The sequence below is a fragment of the Brachypodium distachyon genome, chromosome 3 (genome assembly GCF_000005505.3).
Source record: "Brachypodium distachyon strain Bd21 chromosome 3, Brachypodium_distachyon_v3.0, whole genome shotgun sequence".
NCBI lineage: Eukaryota > Viridiplantae > Streptophyta > Magnoliopsida > Poales > Poaceae > Brachypodium > Brachypodium distachyon.
This window is the reverse complement of record NC_016133.3, coordinates 16,389,378-16,413,858: the sequence shown is the minus strand read 5'-3', so window position 1 is coordinate 16,413,858 and position 24,481 is coordinate 16,389,378. Positions and strand designations below refer to the sequence as shown.

Sequence of the window (24,481 nt, the reverse complement as noted above, 5' to 3'; positions counted from 1 at the left end):
ACCTGAAGTGCCTCCGGTCGCCGACAATGAAGGCGCGGCCGTCTGGGAGGATCTGGTTGGTGGCGTACCATCGGTTCACGGCGAGCGCGTCCTGCGTCTCGTTCCAGTCGCAGGTGTCGTCGACGCAGGCGCGCATGGTCCGCGCATTGCGGTAGCCGCCGTTCCAGCCGCCGGTCTGGCCGGACGACGGTGCCATCGCGCGCCACGGTGCCGGACGAGCACCACGTGTCGACGGTGAAGACGGAGAGCCGGCGGAAGGCGTTGGAGCGCACGTCGTACTTGGCAGAACTAGTGCGCGGTGCAGTCCACACTGACATATGTGCACGGGACAAGAGACTTGGCAATCTTTTTAGGTGAAGATGGAAGGCCTCTTAACGCGTACTGCCTCTGTTCTATAATAGTTCTTGTCTTAAATTTGACTAAAAATGGATGTAATGGATGTATCTATTCCTAAAAAGCATTTAGATGCATGTAATATTTCGACAAGAATTATGAAACGGAGTGAATAGGATTTTGTTCCGCGAGGAGGCAGCGAGGGGCGCGAGACGAGACAGCGGCCGGAGGAGGAAGAAGAAGACGGCCCCCACGTTTCTAAGTTAAAACTTTGCCCACCTGTTAGTTGAGTTTTTTTTGCACTTACACCCCTGAAGTTAAAAGCGACTTTCTGATAACTTGAGTTTTTATGTATGATTGATACCTTGAGATGTGGCTGGTGCTAACCATAGCAAATATTTATTTTAAAAGAGAATTCCATTTTCTACATCCTAATTTCACTTTTGTGACACAGTATACCCCGTTTAACAGAAGTTCTATAAGCTTACCCAGTTTAATCAAATTTATGACATAAATTGCCCCGTCTAGTGTTTTCCTCCGGTTTTCCCCAAATTATGACAGATCGGGTCCATGCCAACCATATGTCTTCCCCACCTCAGTTTCTTCTTCAAGTCTCCTCTCCCCTGACGATTAATTGATCCGTCCAAACGTTGAAGCTAGGTGTTGATGTGTCAAACACCGTTGTTGGACTAGCTGCCCAAGGGTTGTTCTCGGTTAGTGTTGAAGATCGACCGAGTTCCTCTAGAGATATTAACGGGATCGATTTCATTTCTGGCGCAGTTTGTACTTTTGAAATACCCATGGCAAGTTGTCAAACTTCTGTTTTATCTATGAATACTTTTTAACGAGATATACAAATGAAATTTTTATTGTGCGAATGCAGTATTACAATTACCCCAAGATATTTGTGAGATACATGAGAAACACCACAAGCGCACATATACCGCTTGCATTATTCTTTGGGACGCCCAACATAGATCCCTAGATATTAGATTTCTCGCTTCTTCACTTTCACCTTGAGCCCATTTTTCATTTGCAGAAGACACGATAGCTTTGGCTCGACGATCACCTGAGCACCTAACACCTCCATGTCAAAACTCCACACGACCGAAGCGACAATGGTCTTCATCTGTGTGATAGCAATGTTCTTACCGAGGCACAGCCTTGGCCCCGAGTTGAACGCCAAGAACTTGTGAGAGGGAACATGTCTAAGCATGGCTCCATCCTTTAAGAACCACCTCTCTGGCTTATATTCTCGGCAGTCAGCCCCCCACACATCCTCCATTCTACCCATGGAGTAGAGGGAAACGATGATGATGTCCCTGGCACACACCTCATGGCCACTTGGCATCACATCGCTGGCGGCCACCTCCTTTCGCTCGAAAGGGATGGGAGGGTACAACCTTAGTGTCTCCAACAAGCTTGCTTGCAGATAGACTAGGGCTTTGACCTCCTCTGGCTCAAACGTCATAGGGTCGTTAGCAATAGTGGTTTGTTTGCGTGACACGATGGGCGCCAATTCATTGCGTATCTTTGACACAACATGTGGGTTCTTGGCAAGGTTGTAGAAGATCCATGGCAAGGTTGTGCCGATGGTGTCCCTACCGGCAATCATATGTAAGATGAGTGTTGCCTGGAGCAGATCATCATTATTGTAGTCGAGGTCATGGATAAAGTTTGACAGGATGTCCACAGATGAAGCCGTCGCTTGTTCTTGGGGAGCAATATGGGCACCGCTGGTCTTCCTCCTTTCAATCATTTCCATGGCGAAGTTACGAAGCACCGCTTGCGCCGAGGCGAGCTTCCTCTCGGGACCGATGTTTAGGCGCCTCATCGATTTCCAGCAAAATGCCGGAACAATTGTCCGGAAGAAGCCCACCTCCATGACCGTGTCCATGGCCGCAAGGTGCACCGAAGGCATATCGAGGGATAGGAGACCAGGGTCCACGCCGAAGACGGACGTGGCGTACAAGTCGAAAACAAGCCTCCCCATGAGATCATTAATGTCAAGCGGATTCCCGGTTCTCGCCACACGGGTCAAGAAGGGTAGGAGGCCTTTCCCCACCTTGTCGCAGCAGTAGTTTGTCGTGAAGGCAACAAACCCCGGGCTGCTCAAAGCACGGTTGGACGTTGCACGTTGCCGGAGGCAGGATTCGCCGTCGACGGTGAACAGAGAGCCATTCACCACGTCGAAGATGTCGGCGAAGCCCTCGCCCTTGGGGTAGTTTGCATGGTTTGAGGTGAAGATGTGCCGCACATTGGCTGGGTCACAGGTTACCAAGGTCCCCATGCTGGCTATGGTCACCTTGAAACTGTACCCTGAGGAAGCTAGGACGTCGGTCACATGGTCGTGCAATCCGTGGAGGTTGTGGACGATGAAAGGGAGACCGCCGATTATTGGCCAGTTCGTCGGCTGTAATGGATCCTTTGGTCGACTACACTTGATGATGTACAAAGCTAGAACTAGGAGTAGTAGCGCAAGCGTGGAGATGAGTTGCCCTGGCAAGAATAAGAATGCCATTGTTACTGGGCGTGCAGAAGTAGTGGACATGAATTGAAGAGAGGTGCATGTGAGATTCTTGAATTTATAGAGATGAAGCCGGTCGATATGGAAACTCTTGCAATACTCTCTTTCTTTAGAATCGTCGCTTTCATCATTAAGAAGAAACGGAAGAATCCGAGAACCACAACAAACAACCCCCAACTACTCTCGGTTCGATCGGCGAGGAGAGATGCAAGCAGAGACGCTAGCTGCTACTGGCAGTAGCATGCGTGCATGCACTTAACTCTCGGTTTCCTGAGCATGGGACTTGAACTGATTGAATTACTATGTTAGCATTATTGTTGATTCTAATGGTATGTGAAACCAATAAAGTTTTGGCTGGAGATTCAGCGAGCTGTGGCGAGATGCCAAGTTGCCATGCACCAGCGAGCTACGTGACAATCAAAACCGGTCAAACCAGCCAGAGATGGGGAAGAGGGTAATCTAAACGGTATTAATTAAGAGTTGAGGGGATATTCAAAACAGTTTTCGAATTCATAGGTTAATCTGAACCACCCCTGAATTCAGAGGTAATGTAGACTTATCTGTTATCGTACAGTACGTTATGAAGTCAATGCTCTCTGCATAGCAGCCACCTACACAGCTACTCCCTCTGATTCTAAATTCTTGACTTAAATTTGCCTAAATATGGATGTATCTATTCTTAAAAAACGTCTAGATACATGTAATATTTCGACAATAATTTAGAATCAGAGGGAGTAATTAACACTAACGAAATGCACGAAAGGATCTACGTACTCTAGTTACTCTGTGACACCTCCAAGGATCTAGTTCGTGGCTGATCAAGCAAAGACAGAGTCGCGTTTTCTCTCCCACAGAACATGTGTTCATATATATCTACTTCCTCCGTCTCAAAATAAGTATGTGTATTTGTATAAATTCTTATGTAAATCCGCGTCACTTATTTTGAAATGTTGAGATGGAGGGAGTACAATATTGTGAAACCGGATGCTTTTGTTCGCCTCCAATATCTCCAAATATTGTTCTGAATTCTGTAGCCGTGCATCGATCGAGCTTTCTCAATTTGGAAGCAAACCATCTGTCATATTCGACGTTGCTATTTAAAGGACAAAATATTATTGATGCTTCTCAGTCATAGTAAAAGCATTGTAGGCAAGAAACAGAGCTACCTTGAAAGCTGAAGCAAATTCGTTTGGCTATTTTTATTTTCTATCCAAACTAGTCATCAACCGTGCATATAATATGCACGGGGGCTAGTAACCGAGAGCTATATGTTTAAAATTTGTGATATTTCATTATTCAACTCCATATTTTATTTCAATTAAACATGAATAATCTTTGGGCCGGTGCGTACAAACGTCACCTATCACTGACGGGTAGAATGGTAGATAATCAGGGCCGTCTGAGCTGGGCTGCATGCATGCACTTCAGAAAATTCTCATACTCCTACTACTTAATGGTATTGAAAATGAAAATTTGATTTGCATTGTACCACCCTAAGAAACAGAATTGCCACCGAGAGCTGAAAATTCGATTTGCATTGTTGTTGGAGCGTACTATCCAGCGGCGTGCCCCACGTAACCCTCCCCAGGAGCCCAATCCCTACAATCCCCGCGTGGTCTTCTCGCTCGATGCCTGTTCGTTAGCACGCGCGCTCCCTGGCCGTTCGCAGCGCAGCCCACACAACCCAGGAGCCCAATCCCTACAAGCCCACAAGCAGCACAACCGATTTAGTCCAGCACGTGATGCCTATCTTTCTAGGCCTTAGGCCGAATTTGCTTTAGCCTTTTTTCTCATTAAATTGCATCTATTTTGCATCGCATTATAAAATTTGATCGAATCTAATAGTATTGGAAATTCATGGATAGACATCAGTCCCGGAAAGCAGCATCACTTTCACCTGCTTCCCGGATTACCTTCGCATATTAGCCGGTTTAATTGTGCCTACTTGCAGATTTAACTGTGTTTATTTGCCGGTCAACTATACCTACTTTCCAGGTTACCTCCACATACCTGCCGGTTTAACTGTGCCTACTTGTCAGATTAACTACACCTACTTACCAAGTTAACTACACATATGTGCCGGTTTAACTGTGCCTACCTATTTGCCAGTTTACCTTCACCTACTTGCCGGTTTAAAAATACCTACTTGCCAGGTTACTTTCACCTACTTGCCGGTTCATCAACACCTATTTGGCAGTTCATCCACACCTACTTGTCGGGTTACCTTCACCTACTTGCCGGTTTAAATATGTTTACTTGCCATGTTATCTTCACGTACTTGCCGGTTTAACTGTGTCTACTTGCCGGTCAACTAGACCTAATTGCCAGGTTACCTCCACCAACTTGCCGGTTTAACTATGCATACTTGTCAGGTTACCTACACTTGCCGGTTGTTTACCTGTCAGATTATCTACACGTACTTGCCAGGTTATCTTTAGCTACTTGCCGGTTTAACTGTGCCTCTTTGCCAGATTACCTATACTTGTCGGTTTAAGTGTGCTTACCTGCCAGATTATCTACACCTACTTGCCAGGTTAGCTTCACCTACTTGCCGATTTAACTGTGTCTACTTGCCAGATTAGCTACACCTACTTGCCAGATTACCTGCACCTGCTTGTCAGGTTACCTTCACCTCCTTGCCGGTCTAACTGTGCCTACTTGCCAGATTATCTACACGTACTTGCCATGTTAACTACACCTACTTGTCAAGGAAAATCGGTAACATAAATACTCACTCTGATCCTAAATTCTTGACTCAAATTTGTCCAAATATAGATGTATATATTCTTCAAAAATGTCTAGATACATGTAATATTTCGACAACAATTTAGAATCGGAGTGAGTAGCTGATAAGTTGATCTATAATCCAGTTATTAACTAACTTTTTTGCCATGGCCTATTTTCTTTGGGGAACTTTTTGACAACATAGAAGATATATCAGTACATAGATTACATAACACATTCAGGTAAAGAGAGACAAAATTGAAGCAATCGGTGCATCCCAACTTCAGAAGTCACACAACACACATTCAGGTTTCAAACTACTTTCAATAGCCGACATCGATGAAGCCTCAAGAAACTTGCTTAATGCTTAGTGTCTTAGTAGCATAGTATTAGCATGTCAGCAGCCTTACCATGTTAGCACGGCACAACAGCAGCCCGTAGCACACTGCCCAGCCACACAAACACATGCATGATGCATCATCGAAGGGAGACTGGGACTGGGGGTTGCTGGGAGGCTGAGACGGAGGGTGGAGGAGGAGCAGGAGGAATGAGGGCGTCGGCCGGGCAGGGGCATGGGCGCCCGCGTATGGTGGTGTACTGAACTGGTGGGCGACCTGCTGCTCGTCCGCCGCCGCGCCTGCTCCTTCGCGGCCGCTGTGAGATGCTTCGTGGCCGCTGCTGATCTGCTCCGCCGCCGCGCCTGCTTGTTCGTCGCCACTACTGGAGAAACCGGCTTTGCGGGGGGGCCAGGGGCCGCCAGCAAAGGCACCTTTGCCTCAGGCAAAGCCTTTGCCGGCGGGTTTTTTTCGGGGCCGTCGGCAAAGCCCGTCGGCACGGAGATCCACCGGCAAAGGATTCTTTGCCGGCGGCTTTCTCACGGGTCCGTCGGCGAAGCCTTTGCCGGCACCGAAACGACGACCTCCGACAAAGAAAAAGAGATCACGGCATGCGGTGCCGTTAACGGCTGGGCCCACATGTCGGGCCTTTGCCGGCAGCCAGGGAAAAAGCCGCCGGCAAAGGGCGGGCACGTGGCACGATCTGGTGCGTGCCTGCGCTCCGCCTTTGCCGGCGGCCAAGACTGTGGCCGTCGGCAAAGGGTATTTTTTTTTATCGCAGCAATGTGAAATATTTTCACAGCACATATATACAGATATATGTTCATCCACATCACAACAATACATCCACAGAAAATCATAGACGCCCACATAACGCATTCACATCACAAGCATATAAACATCTGATGAAAGTTCGAAAACATCACATATCTCACAACAAAAATATTACAAGTGTTCATCACATGGTAGCAACATATTACAAGCTAGTGTTCATACATGACAAGAAGGTGACTCGGGCACCTTCAACATCCACCACCCATTGCACCAGTAGAAACCTATGAAATGGAGTTGGAATAGCATAATTAGATATAAATAAAGGCATTGAAGTGACAATTGTAGCATTTGAAGCGAAACTTAGCCATTTGGCTCAAAAATGGTGCAATGGTCACATAAATGAGCCAAATGGCGACAGAAATGCCACCAAGGCACCATTTTGACGCCAAATGAGCCATAAATGGCTCCAATAAATGGCTCCAAAGAGCCATTTATGGCTCATTTGACTCCAAGATGGTGCCATGGTCGCATAAATGAGCCAAATGACCCAAAAATGCCACCAATGCACCATCTTGGCTCGAAAACGAGACATTTGGCTACATTATGCAACCATGGAATCATTTTTGAGCAAATATGACTCATTTGGCTCCAAAAATGCCACCAGGGCACCATTTTAAAACCAAATGACCCCTAAATGCTCTAAAATGGCACGATGGCACCATCTTGGAGTGAATATGGCTCATTTGGCTCCAAGATGGTGCCTTGGTCGCATAAATGTGCCAAATGGCACAAAAATGCCACCAAGGCACCATTTTGGCTCCAAAACGAGCCATTTCGCTCCATTATGCCACCATGGCTCCATTCTGGAACCAACATGGCTCATTTGGCTCCAAAATGGTGCCTGGGCACCATTTTGGAGCCAAATGGCCAAAATGACACCAAGGCACGATTTTGGAGCTAATATGGCTCATTTGGCTCCAAAATGCCACCAAGGCACCATTTTGGAGCCAAATGAGCCATATTGGCTCCAAAATGGTGCTCTTGTGGCATAAATGAGCTAAATGCCCAAAAATGCCACCAAGGCACCATTTTAGAGCCAATATGGCTCATTTGGCTCCAAATTGGTGCCCTGGTGGCATAAATGAGCCAAATGCCCAAAAATGCCACCAAGGCACCATTTTGGAGCCAAGTGAGCCCTCTTGGCTCTAAAATGGGATCTATGTCACTATGTGATGCTAGGTTATGTTTCTACGTGTGGAGACAAGAAAGTAAGTTTTCAAAACAACAGACCTCGAGATGAGACAAGTTTGTGGCAACATACCCAAGTCAGTGTCTAGGAGCAGGTGACTGGCCAAGAGGGTTGCCTCCAGCAAGGCTTGCGTGTGAAGAAGGGTCGTACGAGCCACGGCCGGATTGATGTTGTTGCACAGATGATTAGGCATTGAGCCCAACCCTCAATGAAAGCAAAAAAAGTCATGAATGGAGATTGAAATGTTTCGAGTGAACTCACCAGAGTCTGTGGAGAAGGCTGTGGAGCATGCTCAATCTGGAGATTGACAAACGCCAAGTCGAACAGCGGTGGTGCTGTAGGCGGCTCTTGAGAGGTGGCGGCGAGGTACGGCTGCATATTGAAAAGACAAAGAGTTGCAGTTACGGAACTAATACCACGCTTTCTTGGCTATTATGTGCAGTAAACATACCCTAAGGTGGTCGTACTGAGCCCTCGGTGCGGCCTAGACCTGAGCCGCCACCTGAGCCTGGATCTGAGCATCCTGAGCCTGCCTCTGAGCCTCCATCTGAGCCTGCACCTGAGCCGCCACCATATCCTCCATCTCCTGCAATGCCATTGCAAGTTCATTGTCGTTACAATGAAATGCAAAAAGACACGAGATGGTGAATGAAGAACAACTAACCTGCTGTGAGAACTGCCGTGCACCTGGACGACTGCGTATACTAGCACTCGAGCTCGTGGAAGTAGCCTTTAGGTGAGGTAGGCTGGGAATGGTGCTCGAATCAATGGTTCCGTTCCTGAAGACCAGCCTACCGTGCTTCTTGCCTCTTCCCACCCTCACGACCACTTCCACATCAAGGTCGTGCCGGCTAGGATCAGCCCCGGGGCCGTGCACCTCCTCAAACACCTCCGCGTAGCCTGTGACCTTGGCATGGTCAGCTGGGGTGGCGTAGGCTTCGGGCGGGGCGTTCGCACTGTACTCCGACACGGTGCTCGCCTTTCCCCTGAGGGCGCAGTCAACAGCCGTGAAACTGGTGAGGCGTTCTTTATCCGGATGAGCCTTCGCCTGAAACAACAAGCAACAACAAGATAGTTAGGGGTGAGGCTCGCACATGAAGATCTTTTTGGGAGAAAAACACATACATAGTTGTTGGTGTAGCCCTGCAGGTTCACGCTCCCTTGATGGTGCATTCCGCTTGGGATGGCCAACCTCCTCTCCCTAAGGAGCCCGCGCGTCTCCACGTACTCCGAGCAGCACCACGAGTCCACCAGCGCCTTCCAGGCATTTAAGTGCGAGATGCACCAGTGCAGAGGAACCTAAATGAACAAGTACAAGCCCAGACACGAAGAAGTTAAGCGTTAGCCCTTATTAAGCAAGGAAATGCACTTTCTTTTACTTTACCTGCATGTACTGTTCGTGCTCGAGATGCGTCACGATACATTGTGCTTTCTCCAATCTCTGTTTCTTCACTTCGGCATAGTACTTCCTCACGGCGTAGACACGCGCGTGATAGAACATCTCGGACAATGCCTTCTTCACACTTGCCTCGAAGTGCCGTTCAATTGTTGCATCATCATAGCCTTCCGCCAGCTTGAAGAACCGCTGCAATTAGACAAAACGGATCCATTCATGAGTTATATATTTTGCATTACAATTGTTTTGACTAATGTATGCATTGTGCGAAGGCGACTTACCCAAAATTCGCCCTTCACCCGCTCGGCTTTGTTCGCATACATCACATTCTCTCTATCTTGAAAGTCCGGTTGGGCCACGTAGTGTGCCCATGTCCGGGCTACCTTTGGCTCCTCCTTTCCTTCAACAAGAACCATGCCAGTGAAGTGGTCCTTGAGGAGGACCCCAAGAAAAGCCTTGGGTTGCATCGTAAAACACCCGGGTGCAACAACCACCCAGCCCCTACACAAGGATAAGACAAGTCAATTGCAGTTAATAAATGAAACAACAATTTGATGTAAACTAAATTCTAGGATCAAGAAAGGTACATCTTGGCTATTGGACGAATGACTGGCTTCTCATCTTCACAAGAGGGCCGCTTGGTGGGGAGACGAGTAGGATCATCATGGTACACTTTGTCTTTACCAGAGCTGGAGGCAGCCCCCGCCGAGGCTCCCGTGGAGGTACCAGCAGAGTGATCCTGCAGCTCGTCCTCACCAAAGTCCCCCGCCTCCATCTCCATCTCCCTCACCTTCTCCCAAATCTCCTCAATCGAGTGGCGGCGGCGAGGGAGAGGGCTCCCTCCTAGCTTTGCCCTTTGCTTTACGTGCAAGGGTTTTCTTCGGGGGTTTGGCCTTCACTTTAGGCAGAGGGTATAGCTCTTCGACACGTCTCTGAGAGGTACTACGCCCGCCCACCATGGTTCAATCACCTGCCATGAGGAAAAGTGAACAAGTTAGTACGGATTATACAAGTAGATGTGAATAAATGAAACAACAATTTGATGTAAACAAATGAAACAACTTGATGTACAATACAAGTAAAGTTGAGATTCAACGAACTAACTAATTAAGTAGGATGGATTATACAAGTAGATGTAAACAAATGAAACAACATCTTGATGTAAATAAAAGAAACACCAACTAAATGTAAATAAATGAAACAACAACTTGATGTACAATATAGTAAAGTTGGGATTCAACGAACTAACTAATTAAGTAGGACGGATTACAACTTGATGTAAACAAATGAAACAACTAAGTATGGGCATGTGAATTGTAGTCTTCGTCATCGGGATCAACTAGAAGAGCCGCATCAAGATCACTCTCAACATCACTATCAACATTAGCCTGTTCCTCATCGTCGTCGTCACCATCACCATCAACCTCGTCACCTTCACCGTCATTGTCTACTTCCGTGCCCGGAGAATCGGTATACCGTACCATGAAATCACTTGTGTCCCCGCCGGCTTCTTGGAAAAACTCGTCGCCAGGCTCTCGTTGCGGCAGATAATCTTGGTCGTTTGGTTCTGGTAGTTTACCATGTGGCTGCACGTGTTACACGACATCCAAAACCTAAAGGCGAGCCACTTTAGTGCACGGGTACGGGAGGAAATAAACTTGTGTGGCTTGTTGAGCTACAATATATACATCCTCGCATTCGAAGACACTGTCTCGTTTTACTTCGACTAGGCCAATTGTGTCATCCTTGTTAACGTGTTTCGGATCGATCCAACGGCATTTGAATACAATGACCTTTGGAGGTTTGGGCCCGCGGTATTGTAGTTCGTATATCTCCTCAACCCTTCCGTAGAAGTCATCTCCACCGCATTCTACAAACACCCCGGAATTTGTTGAGGTTCGATTGGGCCGACTGAGCTCTTACCATGTTGTATGGAATCGATATCCATTGACGTCGTAGGATTTGAATGAACCGACCTTGACATCAAAACCATTGGCAATTTGTCTCAATTGGGAGCTCATAGACACATTGTTGTTAGCCTACCGGTTTAAGCAGAAAAGCATCATGTATTAGTCGCACGCAAGGCCTCTAGGTGTTGAAACAACTAGGAGCTAAGAAAGAAAGTACTTGATTTTGGAACCACTCAATGAAACCAGATCCAGGGCCATTTGGACCATCTCTAAGAAGGGCATCATGTTCTAGAGGATCGGGTTTTCTTATTCGCTTCCAGTTGAGTTGAGTGAATGTGCTGACGCGATGAGAACGAGATGAGTTAGAGACAAACTTGTGATCAATTGCAAAGAGGAATTACTTACTGGGCACTTACTTGATGTACGGCTGGACTTCGTCGAGGTTGTTCAAGATATATAACGTAAGGGATCGACACTCTTGGTAGGACAGGGTGACTATTTTCTCGGCTTTAGAAGTTCCAAGTTGCCCTCTGAATAGGCTCAGCTTGGACTCATCTTCAGGGTTGCCAAGATTGTAGGGGGATACTGGATTATGCAGCGTGGCAATATCGGAGCTATAGTAACTCGCCGTTGCGTTTGACACTTCCTCGAGACGGCTTGCCTCCCATATGCATGCTTCAACTTTAGCTTTGTTTTTTACTTTAGCTCGAAGGGTCTTCATAAGTCTCTCGATGGCATACATCCAACGATGCTGCACAGGGCCCCACATCCGAGTCTCGTACGGGAGGTGGATAATTAGATGTTGCATCGTCACGAACATGCCCGGCGGAAAGATCCTCTCTAGCTTGCAGAGCAACATGGGGGCTTGTTTTTCCATTTCTTCTAGCAAGGTGGGGGATAGTTCTTTAGCACAAAGCCGGCGGAAGAAATTGCTCAACTCTGCCAACACCCGCCAAATATCCTCCGACACATAGCCTCGAAGCATCACCGGCAGCAAACGCTCAAGCCATGTGTGAGAGTCATGACTCTTGAGGCTGTTGATTCGCATGGTGCCAAGATTAACTCCCCTCTTTAGATTAGCTGCATACCCATCAGGAAACTTCAACTCTTTGAACCACAGGAATACTTTCATCTTTTGGTCCCTGTCGAGAGCAAACGGGGCCTTTGGCCTGATATCTGACCTGCCTGGCACCTTTTTAATGCTTAGTTGCGGTCTATCGCAAAGTTCTTCTTGATCTTTTCTAGCCTTCGGATTATCTTTCGTCTTGTCAATAATGGTGAGAATTGTGTTGAAAAAGGCTTCGGCGACATTCTTTTCGGTGTGCATCACATCAATACAATGTGGAAGAAGAATGTCTTTGAAGTAGGGGAGCTCCCAGAAGCATGACTTGTGAGTCCAGTTGTGTGTATCACCATACCCCAGGAACTTGTCAGGTTGTGTCGGGTCAGGCACAAGAGCATCCAGCTCAGCAAGAAGCTCAGAACCGGTGCGATAACGGGGTGGCCCCTCTTCGACGACCACACCTTTCCTGAAGTTCTTCTTGTCTTGTCTGAACGGATGGTTAGGCGGGAGGAATCGCATATGCGGATCGAAGCAACAATACTTGCGACCATGAGCGAGCCGATAGAACTCCAGATCAGTCCCGCAGTGTGGGCACATGAACTTCCCCTGCAAGCCTTTACCGGAGAGTATAGATCCCCCCGGGTGGTCATGAACGGAGAACTGGAACCAGATATGCATCCTAAAGTTTGTCTTGGTAGCTTTGTCGTACACCATGATCCTTTCCTCCCAACCTCTTTTAAACTCCTCCATCAGGGGCCGAATATACACATTAATGTTCTTCCCTGGATATTCTAGTCCTGGAATTATCAGCGCCAAGAACATGTACTTCCGTTGCATTATCATTCCGGGAGGGAGATTGAGCGGAATAACAAACACTGGCCAGCAGCTGTATGGGGCACTCGTCATGCCAAATGGATTGAACCCATCAGTTGCGATGGCAACTCGAACATTCCGAGGCTCCGCGGCTTTCTCCGTATACTTCCGATCAAAATCCTTCCATGCTTCGCCATCCGACGAATGTGTCAACATCGGCCTATGATCCTTGTCGTATTTGTATTTCTTCCCCAGTTTGTGATGCGTCACAGCTTTGCCAGGCACGTCAGATAGCATCATCCGGCCAATTCTTTCTGAGAATGGAAGCATCCTAAGAACTTTATGGGGTATTTTTGACTGCACCAGACCCTTCCCATGGTCTACCTCGACATACCGAGAGAAATTGCACTTCGGACAATGCTTGGCATCCGCGTATTCTCTGTCAAACACCGTTCATCCATTTTTACATGAATGTATGCACTGAGCCGACAACTTAAGTACACTAAGCATTTTGTTCGCCTCGTACATGCTTTTAGGCAAAAGGTGGCCTTCCGGGAGGAGACTATCGATAACTGCCATCATCACATCAAACTATTCTCTACTCAAGTTGAATTGGGTCTTCACAGCCATTATTCTAGCAACGGCATCTAGCTTATTGACCTTTCTGTGAGCATGTAGATCTGTGCTTGCCTCCGCCAGCATATCAAGATAGGCCTTAGAGATTGCCTCCGGTTCTTCCTCCGTTGGAACGTGTGCTTCCTCCAAGTCATCCAGCATGTCCTGGAACCCCGTATCATAGTCGTCCGTGCGCCTTCGCACGACCTCCTCTCTTCCTCTATCCTCTTGCTCACCATGTTAGCCCCATCAGGTATAGTTTGGCGTGTACCCGTACAGCAGCAAGTGATTGCCCATCTCATCCTTTGTGTGTCGTGTCTTGTTATTGCAACGACTGCAAGGGCACCAAGCACGCCCTTCTCCTCTAGCAAATGCAACCTCCAAAAAATCTGCCGTGTTTTTCATCCAATCATCATCCCGGTCTGTCCGACTACCACGGCCATTGTACATCCATCGACGATCAGCCATTCTCTGCTATTTTGGGATACCACATGACACCAAAAGGATACACGGTTTAATAACACAAGTAATTAGTTTCGTCAAATTAATTACATCACATATTTTATTTTTTCATTGAAAAGGGCATGTGCTGAACTATTCCACTAATAGGTAAGGATAGGTCCTAATCCCACCCGAAGGTGTGTAGATTGGGCCGTTTCCGTGCTCCAGTCCGGTCCGAAACGAAATTTCGGCAGCACCTCCCCGCTGTTCTCCAAATACACGTCTCGACAACAAACCAAGAGAATGTGCATCCGGAGAACAAAGGTGAGATGCTGTCGAAATCACGTCTCAGACCGGACTAGAGCACAGAAACGAACCCAATCTACACACCCTCGGGCTATCCAAAAAACGTGGACAATCCGAAAGAGTTACCCTTATAGATATGCAAAGACTTGCATATCTATATACGTAACCCTTTCGGACGGGAGACGAACAGGGTTACGCGACTTTGACATTTAAATTACAAGTGTCATCGGCTCGATGGCCGGGACAGAGCAAAAGGGGAAGGCGAGATAGAGGGAGATGCTCACCGTAGACGAAGTAGTCGAAGTAGATGGATGGCGGCGAGGTTGGTGTCACTCCTACATGAACCATAAAGTTATATAAGAATCATGAATACACACATCCATCCAACATGCAACTAATAATCATACATGCAAAAGAAATAACTTTGTACGAATCATATCTTCCGTAAGCATACATATCGAAGCATATTGCCACATCCATCATTTAACAATGTTTATCACAGATATTGCAACAATCTTCTATAATGTTAAACCCTAAGTAACAGTTATACAAACCCTAAACCCTAACCCTCTAAACCCTAAACCCTAACCCAACCCTTAAACCCTAACCCTAAATCCTAAACCCTAAGTAACAGTTATACAAACTTAATTACAATTATGCATACAAATTAAGCTACAATATGCATATAAATAAAGCTAGTATATGCATACAAGTTACGCTACTATAATTAAGCTAACTACAAGCTAGCATATAAATTAAGCTACTATATGCAAACAATTAAGCTACTATAATTAAGCTAACTACAAGCTACCATATAATTGTACATTTCATATGCAAAAAAAAAGAAAAAAATGCTCACCAGAGGGGGCCGGAAGGTGGTCGGAGGGGGCTGAGAGGGGAGGAGGGGAGGCCGGCGGTGGGGGAGGAAGGAGGGAGGCGGGGGCGGCGACGGGGTGGGGCGGGGTGGCGGGAGGAGAGGAGGGTAGGCGGCGGGGTGGGGTGGCGAAGGAGTGGAGGGGAGGCGGCGCGGTGGGGCGGGGTGCCGAGGAGGCAGGGGCGGCGGGGGAGAGGGGGGTCGGGGTGGCATGGGCCGGCAGGGAGAGGGAGGGGGAGGCCGGATCTGGGCGGATCCGGCCGGGGGGCAAGGGACGGGGGCGGCAGAGGCGGCGGTCGGGCGCGGGCGCGCGAGAGAGAAGGGAACGCGAGAGAGAGAGAGAGAGAGAGGGGGGGGAGGGTTTTTGTTTTTTTTAAGCGCGCTTTGCCGGTGGCCCGACAAAAAGCCGCAGGCAAAGAAACCTTTGACGGCGGACCCACAAAAAGCCGCCGGCAAAGACTTTTTCCAAATTTTTTTCCAGTTTTTTACTTTAATTATTCACTAAACACTGGGGTTTTCTGTCACTTTAGACTTCCTTTTTGTTCTATTAGGACATTTGAACATGAAAACCAAAAATCTACCCAATTTCTTAAAGAATTCTGCTCCGTCCGTCCGGATTGCGACTTTTCCCCCTTAAGTCCGGAACTTCCGTGCGGGTTAGTCTAGTTTGTGAAGGAAGTGCAACCTCAGATACTTGGATTGTGTTTTCCTCTTAACACCATCTTTATGAACCCATTTGATGACATCATCCAAGATTTCAAGTTCTCTGGATCATTCGTCGTGTGATTTCAGGCATTGCCCTCTCCTGCGGGCCTCGTGGCGTCTCCGGGCTAGCTTTTCACCAAAACTTGTGTTCTCAAGTCACTTTACTCTATACCTTTGTGTTGTACTAGCACATGGGGACATGAAAAACCAAAAAGCTACCCAAGTCCTCAAAGGATTCTGCTCCGTCCGTCCGAATTGCGACTCCCCCCCCCCCCCCCCCCCAAGTCTGGAACGTTCGTGCGGGTTAGTCTAGTTTGTGAAGGAAGTGCAACCTCAGATTAACACCATCTCTATGTACCCATTTGTTGACATCATCCAAGATTTCAAGTTCTCTAGAGACCATCCGTCGTGTGATTTGAGGCATCGCCCCCTCCTGCGGGCCTCGTGGCATCTACGGGGTAGCTTTTCACCAAAACATTGGTTTTCCTGATGTTTTGCTATTACTTGGTGTTCTATTGCCGCATGGGCACATGTAAAACAACAAATCTACCCCAAGCCCTCACAGAATTCTTCTCCCTCGGTCTGAATTGCGTGTTTTCCTCACTCTAGGGCTTGGGTTTGAATGTTTCTTAGTGTTTTCTTACTAGCTTTTCACCAAAACTTGGGTTTTCATGTCACTTTACTATATCATATTGTTGTATTACGACATGTTAACATGAAAAAGCAAACATCTATCCCATGGACCGACTAAATTATGTCCCGTCGGTCTGAATTGAGACTTTTCCCCTCAAGTGTGGAACATTCATGCCCATTCGCTAGTATTGTTTGCAAAGGAAGTGTCACATCAGGGCTATCGATTGGATTTTACCATTAACACACCCTTCATTTACTTATACATGGCACACCATGCACAAGGGGAAAGCCGGGAAACCATTTGTTTCGTCATTTCATGCGTCGATGAACCGATCGTAACCAATTAACTCACTGCCGCCGGCAAAGAGTAATTAGTTTTCTTTATTTTATAAGTGTAAATTGGGTTCAATCTAAACAACAATATATATTTCTCTATGTGTTTACAATATGGTTGATTTACATCACAAACAAACAAAAAAAGGAAAAAAAATGCTTTGCCGGCGGCTATTATGTGGGCCTTCGGCAAAGCAGCCTTTGCCGGCGGCTATTTATCGGGGCCACCGGCAAAGGGTTTTTTTTTCGTCCGTTTCAATTCAAACGGGGGACTTTGGACAAAAAGAAAAAAGAAAATTCTCCTTTGCCGGCGGCTGTTTATCGGGGCCAATGGCAAAGGGTTAATTTCTTTTTTTTTGTTCGGTTCAATTCGGACGGGGGACACGTGGGAAAAAATAAAAAAGAAATGGCCTTTGCCGGCGGCCTTTTCTCGGGGCCGCCGGCAAAGGGTTATTTCTTTTTTTTTTTAATTCGTGCGCGCGCGTCCAAATTTGAACGGAATGTCGTGGGAAAAACGAATCACTTTGCCGGCAGCTTTTTTTTGGTGGCCGTCGGCAAAGATAGTTTTTTTCCCTCCCCGCCGGCCGTTTCGCCCGTCGTTAACCTCGCACGCGGGCCCATGTGCAGGGTCTCTTTGTCGGCGGCCGTCCTTTGCCGCCGGCCTTTCGGAAGATTTGCTGGCGGCCGACCCTATGCCGTGGGCTTTTCTGCCGGCCCACGGCATAGCGCCTCTTTGCCGGCGGCCCGATGTAAGCCTCCGGCAAAGTGCCTTGCCGCCGGCAACGCCCGGTTTTCCCGTAGTGCGCCGCTGCAAGCTGCTCCGTGGCCGTCCCTGCTCCGCCGTCGCCGCTGCAACGCTCTGCTTTGTCGTCGCCGCCACTGCCGCCCAAAGTTTTAAATAGCGCGCTCTAGCATCGCTATAGCGGCGCTATAGCGTTTGGAGAGGGATCGCGCTAAAGCTATGTAGTTTTAATGCTAACCTGAGAAAAAACGCTATTAGCTCCGCTAATCACGCTATAGTGCTATATTTTGGGATCGTTAGCGCGCTAAGCTAACCCTGTGATAATTATTTTTTGGGCTTCTGGCATAGGGGTGGCCTAAATCCCATCACATCTCAAGCAGTGTCTCAGCTCATTGTAGTTTTTTAAATTTGAGCAAAAACATCATATTAAATGGTGCTATTGTCCCAATATGTGCATTGTTGGCATTACTAGAGTTAGGTACCACCTTGCTGGCATTACAAGTGGTGTTTCTAAGTGTCAAGTAGTTCCTAGTGATGTCAAGGGGAAGATTTTTTATTTATCATATGATGCCTCATTTATTGATACTTTTGTATGATTTTTTAAAAATCCGCTAAATGTCTTAGCGCCATTATAGCATCGCTATAGCACGTATAGCTTCTGGAGCAGGCTGCCGCTAAATGGCTTAGCCCGCTATTTAAAACTATGATGCCGCCTCTTGCGTCCGCCGTGAGGTCCTACCATCGGGAGAAAACCCAGGGGATGAGATCGAGAGGAGAAAGGCTAGTGAGAGGACAAGATCAAGAGGAGAAAAAGAAAAGAGAGAGAGAGAGCGGATAAGACAATGAGAAGGGGAACGCCGCACAGTAAGATCGATCAAGTGGGGCACGTGCCCCACTTAGAATTTCCGTTGTTTGTTTTAAGCCCCAGCGCACAACGCCAACAATTGGCTCGTCCAGGATTTGACGAGCGATTTGGCCTCCAACGACTCGCCCGCGCGTGGGCACATGATTGAACTAGTGTGAACGAATTTTCAGGTGAGTAGCGTTGGCGAGCCTCGCTAAGAGCAAGAGCAATAGTAGTAGCCAGCACCTCGCTATAAGCCCATCTAATAACTAACATGTACAATAGTGAGCTATAAGATGTTGTATTTTATTAAATCTGGATCCACATTTCACTCTCACAAATAACCTAGGAGCTTGTGCTGCAGCTGGCTGTTAGCTATCAGTCCACTTCCTTTTCTAACTCATCCAACTAAACACAAATATGATATTTAAATCCCTATAACCAGCTTTTATTCTTATTCTAGCCGCAGCTAACCAAATCACAGCCCGAAGAGTCGTGGGCGCACCAAAATTTGGCAGGGCGTGGGGTGGTAAACAGCTTTTCTTGCACCAAAATGTTCGCCGCCTCGTCTTCTCTGTTTTTCTTTCACCAGTTGCCACGTCGCGCGCCGAGGGAACATCTCGCTCGCTCGCTCGCTCGCTCTCTCTCCCTCTTTATGCAAACCCCTCTTCGCTCCGTCCTCCGAGCGATTCTCGAGCCTTCCGGGGGTTAGGGTTTGGTGGCCGATCTGATTAATCGACTTGTGTTTCGGTTGGGGCGGCGGAGCACACATGAGGGACGCGCCGGCGGCGAGCCCAGGATGCGGTGGGCGGTGGCGGGGCCGACGGTAGCGGCGGCGGCAGGGAGCAGCAGGACGGCCAGCTCCTGCCCATCGCCAACATCAGCAGCATCATGCGGAAGGTCATCGCTCCCAACGGCAAGATCGGCAAGGATGCCAAGGAGGCCGTGCAGGCGTTCGTCTCCGAGTTCATCGCCTTCGTCACCAGAGAGTAATAAATAAAACGGGACGCTTTACTCTGTTTTGCCTTCTTTTCTTTTTCCCTTTTGTAGCTTTCGGTTTTGCCGGCTGACTTGTGTATGTGCTTTCTGCAATGCAGGGCGAGTGGCAAGTGCAGGAAGGAGAAGCAGGAGGCCATCACCGGAGACCACCTGCTGTGGGCGATGGCCACGCTGGGGTTTCAGGACTACATCCAACCTCTGAAACTCTACCTCCAGAAGTACAGAGGGGTGCGTGCGTACTGAATGTGGGATGTTTTTGGTAAATCGACCAAAATTGGGAAGACTCTGATTTCTGAGAAATGTTTAAGAGCTTGTATATATGGGTGTACTTCAATCCGCTTCACTTTATGAGATATAATCCGGTCAATAACTCTATTAATATGTGTTTTTACATACATGAAATTTATATCAATAGATTCGTCTTTAAAAGTTCTTTCTAATAATCATGATTTTGTATCATATAGATTACATATTAATAGTGTAATTCTTGTTCAAAGTCTTGTTTTACGAAACAAAATACTCCAACCTTTGTGAAAAGGAGGGAGTAATTACATCTAAGTTAAGACTTGAGAAAAAAATTAGCATCAAATTCCATGTGATAACCACATAACAATTATCAGCATCACTTATCACTAATTAACATACAAGATCTGTGAGTAGTATATGGGGGATGGCTAGGAATGGGAAATGGATTGGGAATCTGCTGGACACAATTTTTTGGATGTATTAATTCCCCAAATATGACTATAAGATAGGGGAGACCTTGGAGGTGCTCTTCACACATTATGCATTGGGACGGAGAGTTTTACATGTTTCATCTATTAGTAAATATGAGGTTTTGTTAGTTGGAATGTTGATTAGAGTAATGGACATATATAAAAAGACTTAGAGATCTGAAGTTTCTTCAGTCTAAACCATTTATAATCCATAAGTTTAATCCTAATAGTTGGGTTTACAAATTACAATGGTACAGAGAAGCTGCTCCTAACTACATTGAATTTGATTCTTCTATCTTGTGTGCAAACTGTAATTTAGCATGGCATCATACAAATTAAAGTTGGTCATCCTTGTTCTCTTTTTTATGATACCCTTATTTTTAGGTACTTCCTCGCAAAATGGTGGCAGAACCAAACCCTCTGCCTGTGCCTGAAGTTAGGGATTGGTCTGAGCTCACAGTTGATGCGCTTTCTGCTATCTTCACAAAGCTTGGGACCATTGAGATCCTGATGGGCGCAGGGCTTGTGTGCCACTCATGGTTGGAGGCCGCCAAGTTGACTGAGTTGTGGCGATTCGAGGACATGACGGGGCACAACGTGGTTTTCTCGAAGGCGGGAAATGTCATGTGCAAAATGGCGAAGGTGGCCATAGATCGTTCTGACGGACGTATGGAGTCATTCTGGGCAGAGAAGTTTGTCAGTAGCGAACTCCTGGATTACATTGCAAGCAGGTATTTTTCTTTGGGCCCTAAGTTTCTGCTCTTGCATGTCTGCACTTCCTTTTCACTATGTATGACCTATCAGTCTTGAGCACTGTCACGCCTTAATAGTTTTTGCGAAGCATGAATTTCACTTGGGCCCTAAACTTTGACCTCTAATTTGATATTTATGGCACGCGATTATGTGATCTCTCCAACTACTTGGCTTTAAGGAGAAATTATGCTTACTGCAAACTTGTTATGCAGTCCTGTTTTATTTCTTGTCTGAAGTTTATTTTATATATCATGTTTATTCTGACTCTTTAACTCTGCAGAGGCAACTCGTTAAAGAGCATTCAAATCATCTCCTCTGGATGCTTTCAGGATGACAAAGTTGCTAGGCTTGCAGCTAAATGTCCAATGCTAGAAGAGATAGAGTGCTCGCATCAGAAGCAGCCAGCATATTTTTACAAGCAGCTTGGCGCAGTGCGCCCAGAGCTGAAACGCCTAAGAATCGTGTGCCTTGGTTCAACTCAGATGCAATGATGTGAGAGATGAGCTTGGAACAACGCATCCTCATCCATGATGATACTGATGATGACAACGACCACTACATGGCCATGGTCTGGGAGGCAGGGCACAATCGGGTGGCCTTCGCTATCGCAGCAAACCTGCACGAACTGCGACTCCTCCAGCTGGCATGCGACAACCTGACCAAAGGAGTCCATGCCATCCTCGAAGGCTGCCCGCACCTCGAGTGCCTTGACCTCACCGCATGCCCCTACCTTGAAGTCAACGATGAACTCCTAGCTCGCTGCGCCAAGATCAGGCATGTCTGGCTGCCTGGACGCTGGCCTCGTGTGCACTGCCCAGATCTCCATACCATTGCGATCAAACAGGACGATGTGTATGAAATGGAGGCTATGTTCTCCGCAACATTCCGAGCCCGACTCTGAGTCAGACTGAGACGGCGAGCTCGTCACGGCGCTGCGTCCTATTTTAAATTTATTTTGCTCCAGGTTCTACTTTAGATCGGACGTAGGAGGTTTGGTGGAAGAATGTACGAAATTTGATGGAATGTTGGAATTCCTTTTGCTATTTTGTTCAAATTCAACTGCGTACCTTTCTTAGATTTTTCTGCCATGTTCAAGTTTTTGAATTGCCATTTCAAAAAAAAAAGTTATTGAATTGAGCGAGTTGGAAACAAGAATATTTCGATAGGAATTTTTTAACAAAGCAACATGGATAATTCAATAGAAACAAAGTTAACAAAGCAACATAAATTTGGCCGTCATCCACACGCCCCAAGACAACATGACATTTGATTAGAAGAAAAAAAATTAAAATTAACAGAGCAATAATAAAATTTAGATCAAAGTTTTGAAGAGAAAGGCAACTAATTATTTTCTGAAGTTGGAAAGCAAATTATATTAGGGCATCTCCAACAAGCCGTTACTTAGGTTCTTACTAAAAGGAGAGAGATAAACAATGTAACACAAAGTATCAACCCTTCCATCAGGTGATTTTTTCATCTTGTAACTGGTACTCTAAAAATATTTATAATTTATTATAGTTGGTCTCACAAAGGTAGGATGCAAGTAACAACTCTTGCTTCAATAGTGACTTAGTTGTTACTTAGTTTTTGGTATGCGTGTAGTAGCAGTTTTTTTAGGAAGAAACCACTACTTCATCTTCTCTCTTCTTTTTGCTTTGACATCATCAAAATCTGACATGTCATCGTCTAAGTAACAACTAAGTTACCTTATTGAAGATGCCTTATGGCCAGCAGCCTCCTCTCCACCTTTTTGGAGGTTGTTTCCTTGGGCCCGTCTAGCCATGTCGATCTCCGCGCTGCATCTGCTGAGGCCGGAGCTCCCCTTCCTCTTGCTCTCCCTTCCACCAGATCCTGAGATATTTCCGGCATTTCTTGGCCCATGTCGGCCATGGGAGATGTCTCTGCTGGCACCGATGGTTCAGATCCACGCATTTTGCTCCGACTCTTCCATCTCGGCGGGAGAAGACGCACGAGGTAAGGCGACACTGCGGTCCGCCGGTCCACGGCCTCGCATCTTGTACCGAATTGTCGTCGGCCAGGTCGATGTGACACCACACACACGGCCCACCCCTGCGCCGCTATGTCAAGAACCATGAATCATGAATCGTATTCGTTGTCCAGATCAGAGCCAAGAACATTGCCCAGAGCCATGAATCACACGTATTCATTGTCCACTGGTGCAACAATTAGTTTGCATGTATTCATGGATCACTAGTGTAACCATTAAGCTGCACGTATTCGTGGTCCATTCATGCACCAATTATTTGTACGTATTCATGGTACACTAATAGAAAACGTTTCGGCTTCTAAATAATCGTTCACATGAGACTTTGGTATTTACATGAATTATTGAATAGTTAAATTTCCAACACTAACATAATCGTTGAACAGATACTAATTTGTAGTCCCAGTCCGATCCTATGTCTGCACTACTACAAAACGGTGCATATGTGACGAGACATCAGTGACGGACCTTTCGAGCCCGTCACTGATGACCATCATCCGTCACGGGCCTTTCGTGCCCGTCACTGATGACCTCTCATCAGTGACGGTCGCGTTCACGCCTGTCACTGATGACGCCTCATCAGTGACGGGCCCCAGAGGCCCATTACTAATGGTTCAATCTGAAAAATAACAAAATTCAGAAAAGCACGCATCAGTGGCGGGCTTTACATCCAGGCCCGCCACTGATGACTCTTGGAGACCTTGGGAGATTGGAAAAATCATAACTAATTCATAAAAAATCAGAAAAATGTAATTCTTTTTGCTGAAGTCTTATTTTTTCTTGTTTAACATAGTGGAATAATAATATCATATGGTAACATTTGAAAAAATGACATGTGTAGTACAATCTTGTTATTTTCCCATAGTTGAACTTTAGGTTTTAACCCAAATGGCCAAAGTTTTGTCAATTTATATGCCACATTTTATGATAATGTATCCATTTTTGCACAAAGGTGAATCTTGTAATGAAAACCATATTGCCAAAGAGGTTTACCATGTTTTGGTTATAAAAAGTGATTTTCCAATTTCCAAATGCAAAAAATGAGATATTTTTGTGAAGCAACTACAATTAATATTGTTCAAAATGAAATCTATCCATTTTTCACAAAAATTAAACCATATTGAAAATTTATAGGCCAATTTAATTATATGAAATACTTCATATTACAAGAAGTATGAAAAATACAAAAAAAAAGTGACTGGACTCATCACTAACGGGTTATAAAGTTAGGCCCGCCACTGATAGGGCCAAGCCATTTTAGGCCCGACCCAATTCTTCCTATATAAAGGACAACTAACCCTAACTCCTTCCTCCAATCCTCCGCGCCGCCAGCCTCCCTTCCCTCCCTCTATCTCTCCAATCTCCCTCTGTCTCCTCGCGTGCCCCACCAG

General features: G+C 46.5%; 1 protein-coding gene and 1 pseudogene across 1 annotated transcript; one reads left to right on the top strand and one right to left on the bottom strand.

Annotated features, from left to right (window-relative positions):
* Nucleotides 1–1,179: 1,179 nt before the first annotated feature.
* On the bottom strand, nucleotides 1,180–2,876 carry LOC100838199 (noroxomaritidine synthase). Its single transcript, XM_003573509.3, has one exon. The coding sequence runs from the start codon at nucleotides 2,852–2,854 to the stop codon at nucleotides 1,322–1,324; it is 1,533 nt and encodes a 510-aa protein (XP_003573557.1). The 5' UTR covers nucleotides 2,855–2,876; the 3' UTR covers nucleotides 1,180–1,321.
* Nucleotides 2,877–19,190: 16,314 nt separating this feature from the next.
* Nucleotides 19,191–22,162, top strand: LOC100828804 (annotated as a pseudogene).
* The last annotated feature ends 2,319 nt before the right edge of the window (nucleotides 22,163–24,481 follow it).

Coding starts and splice junctions, on each gene's coding strand:
- LOC100838199 (XM_003573509.3), bottom strand. CDS start 2,854: ATGGCATTCTTATTCTTGCCAGGGCAACTCATCTCCACGCTTGCGCTA.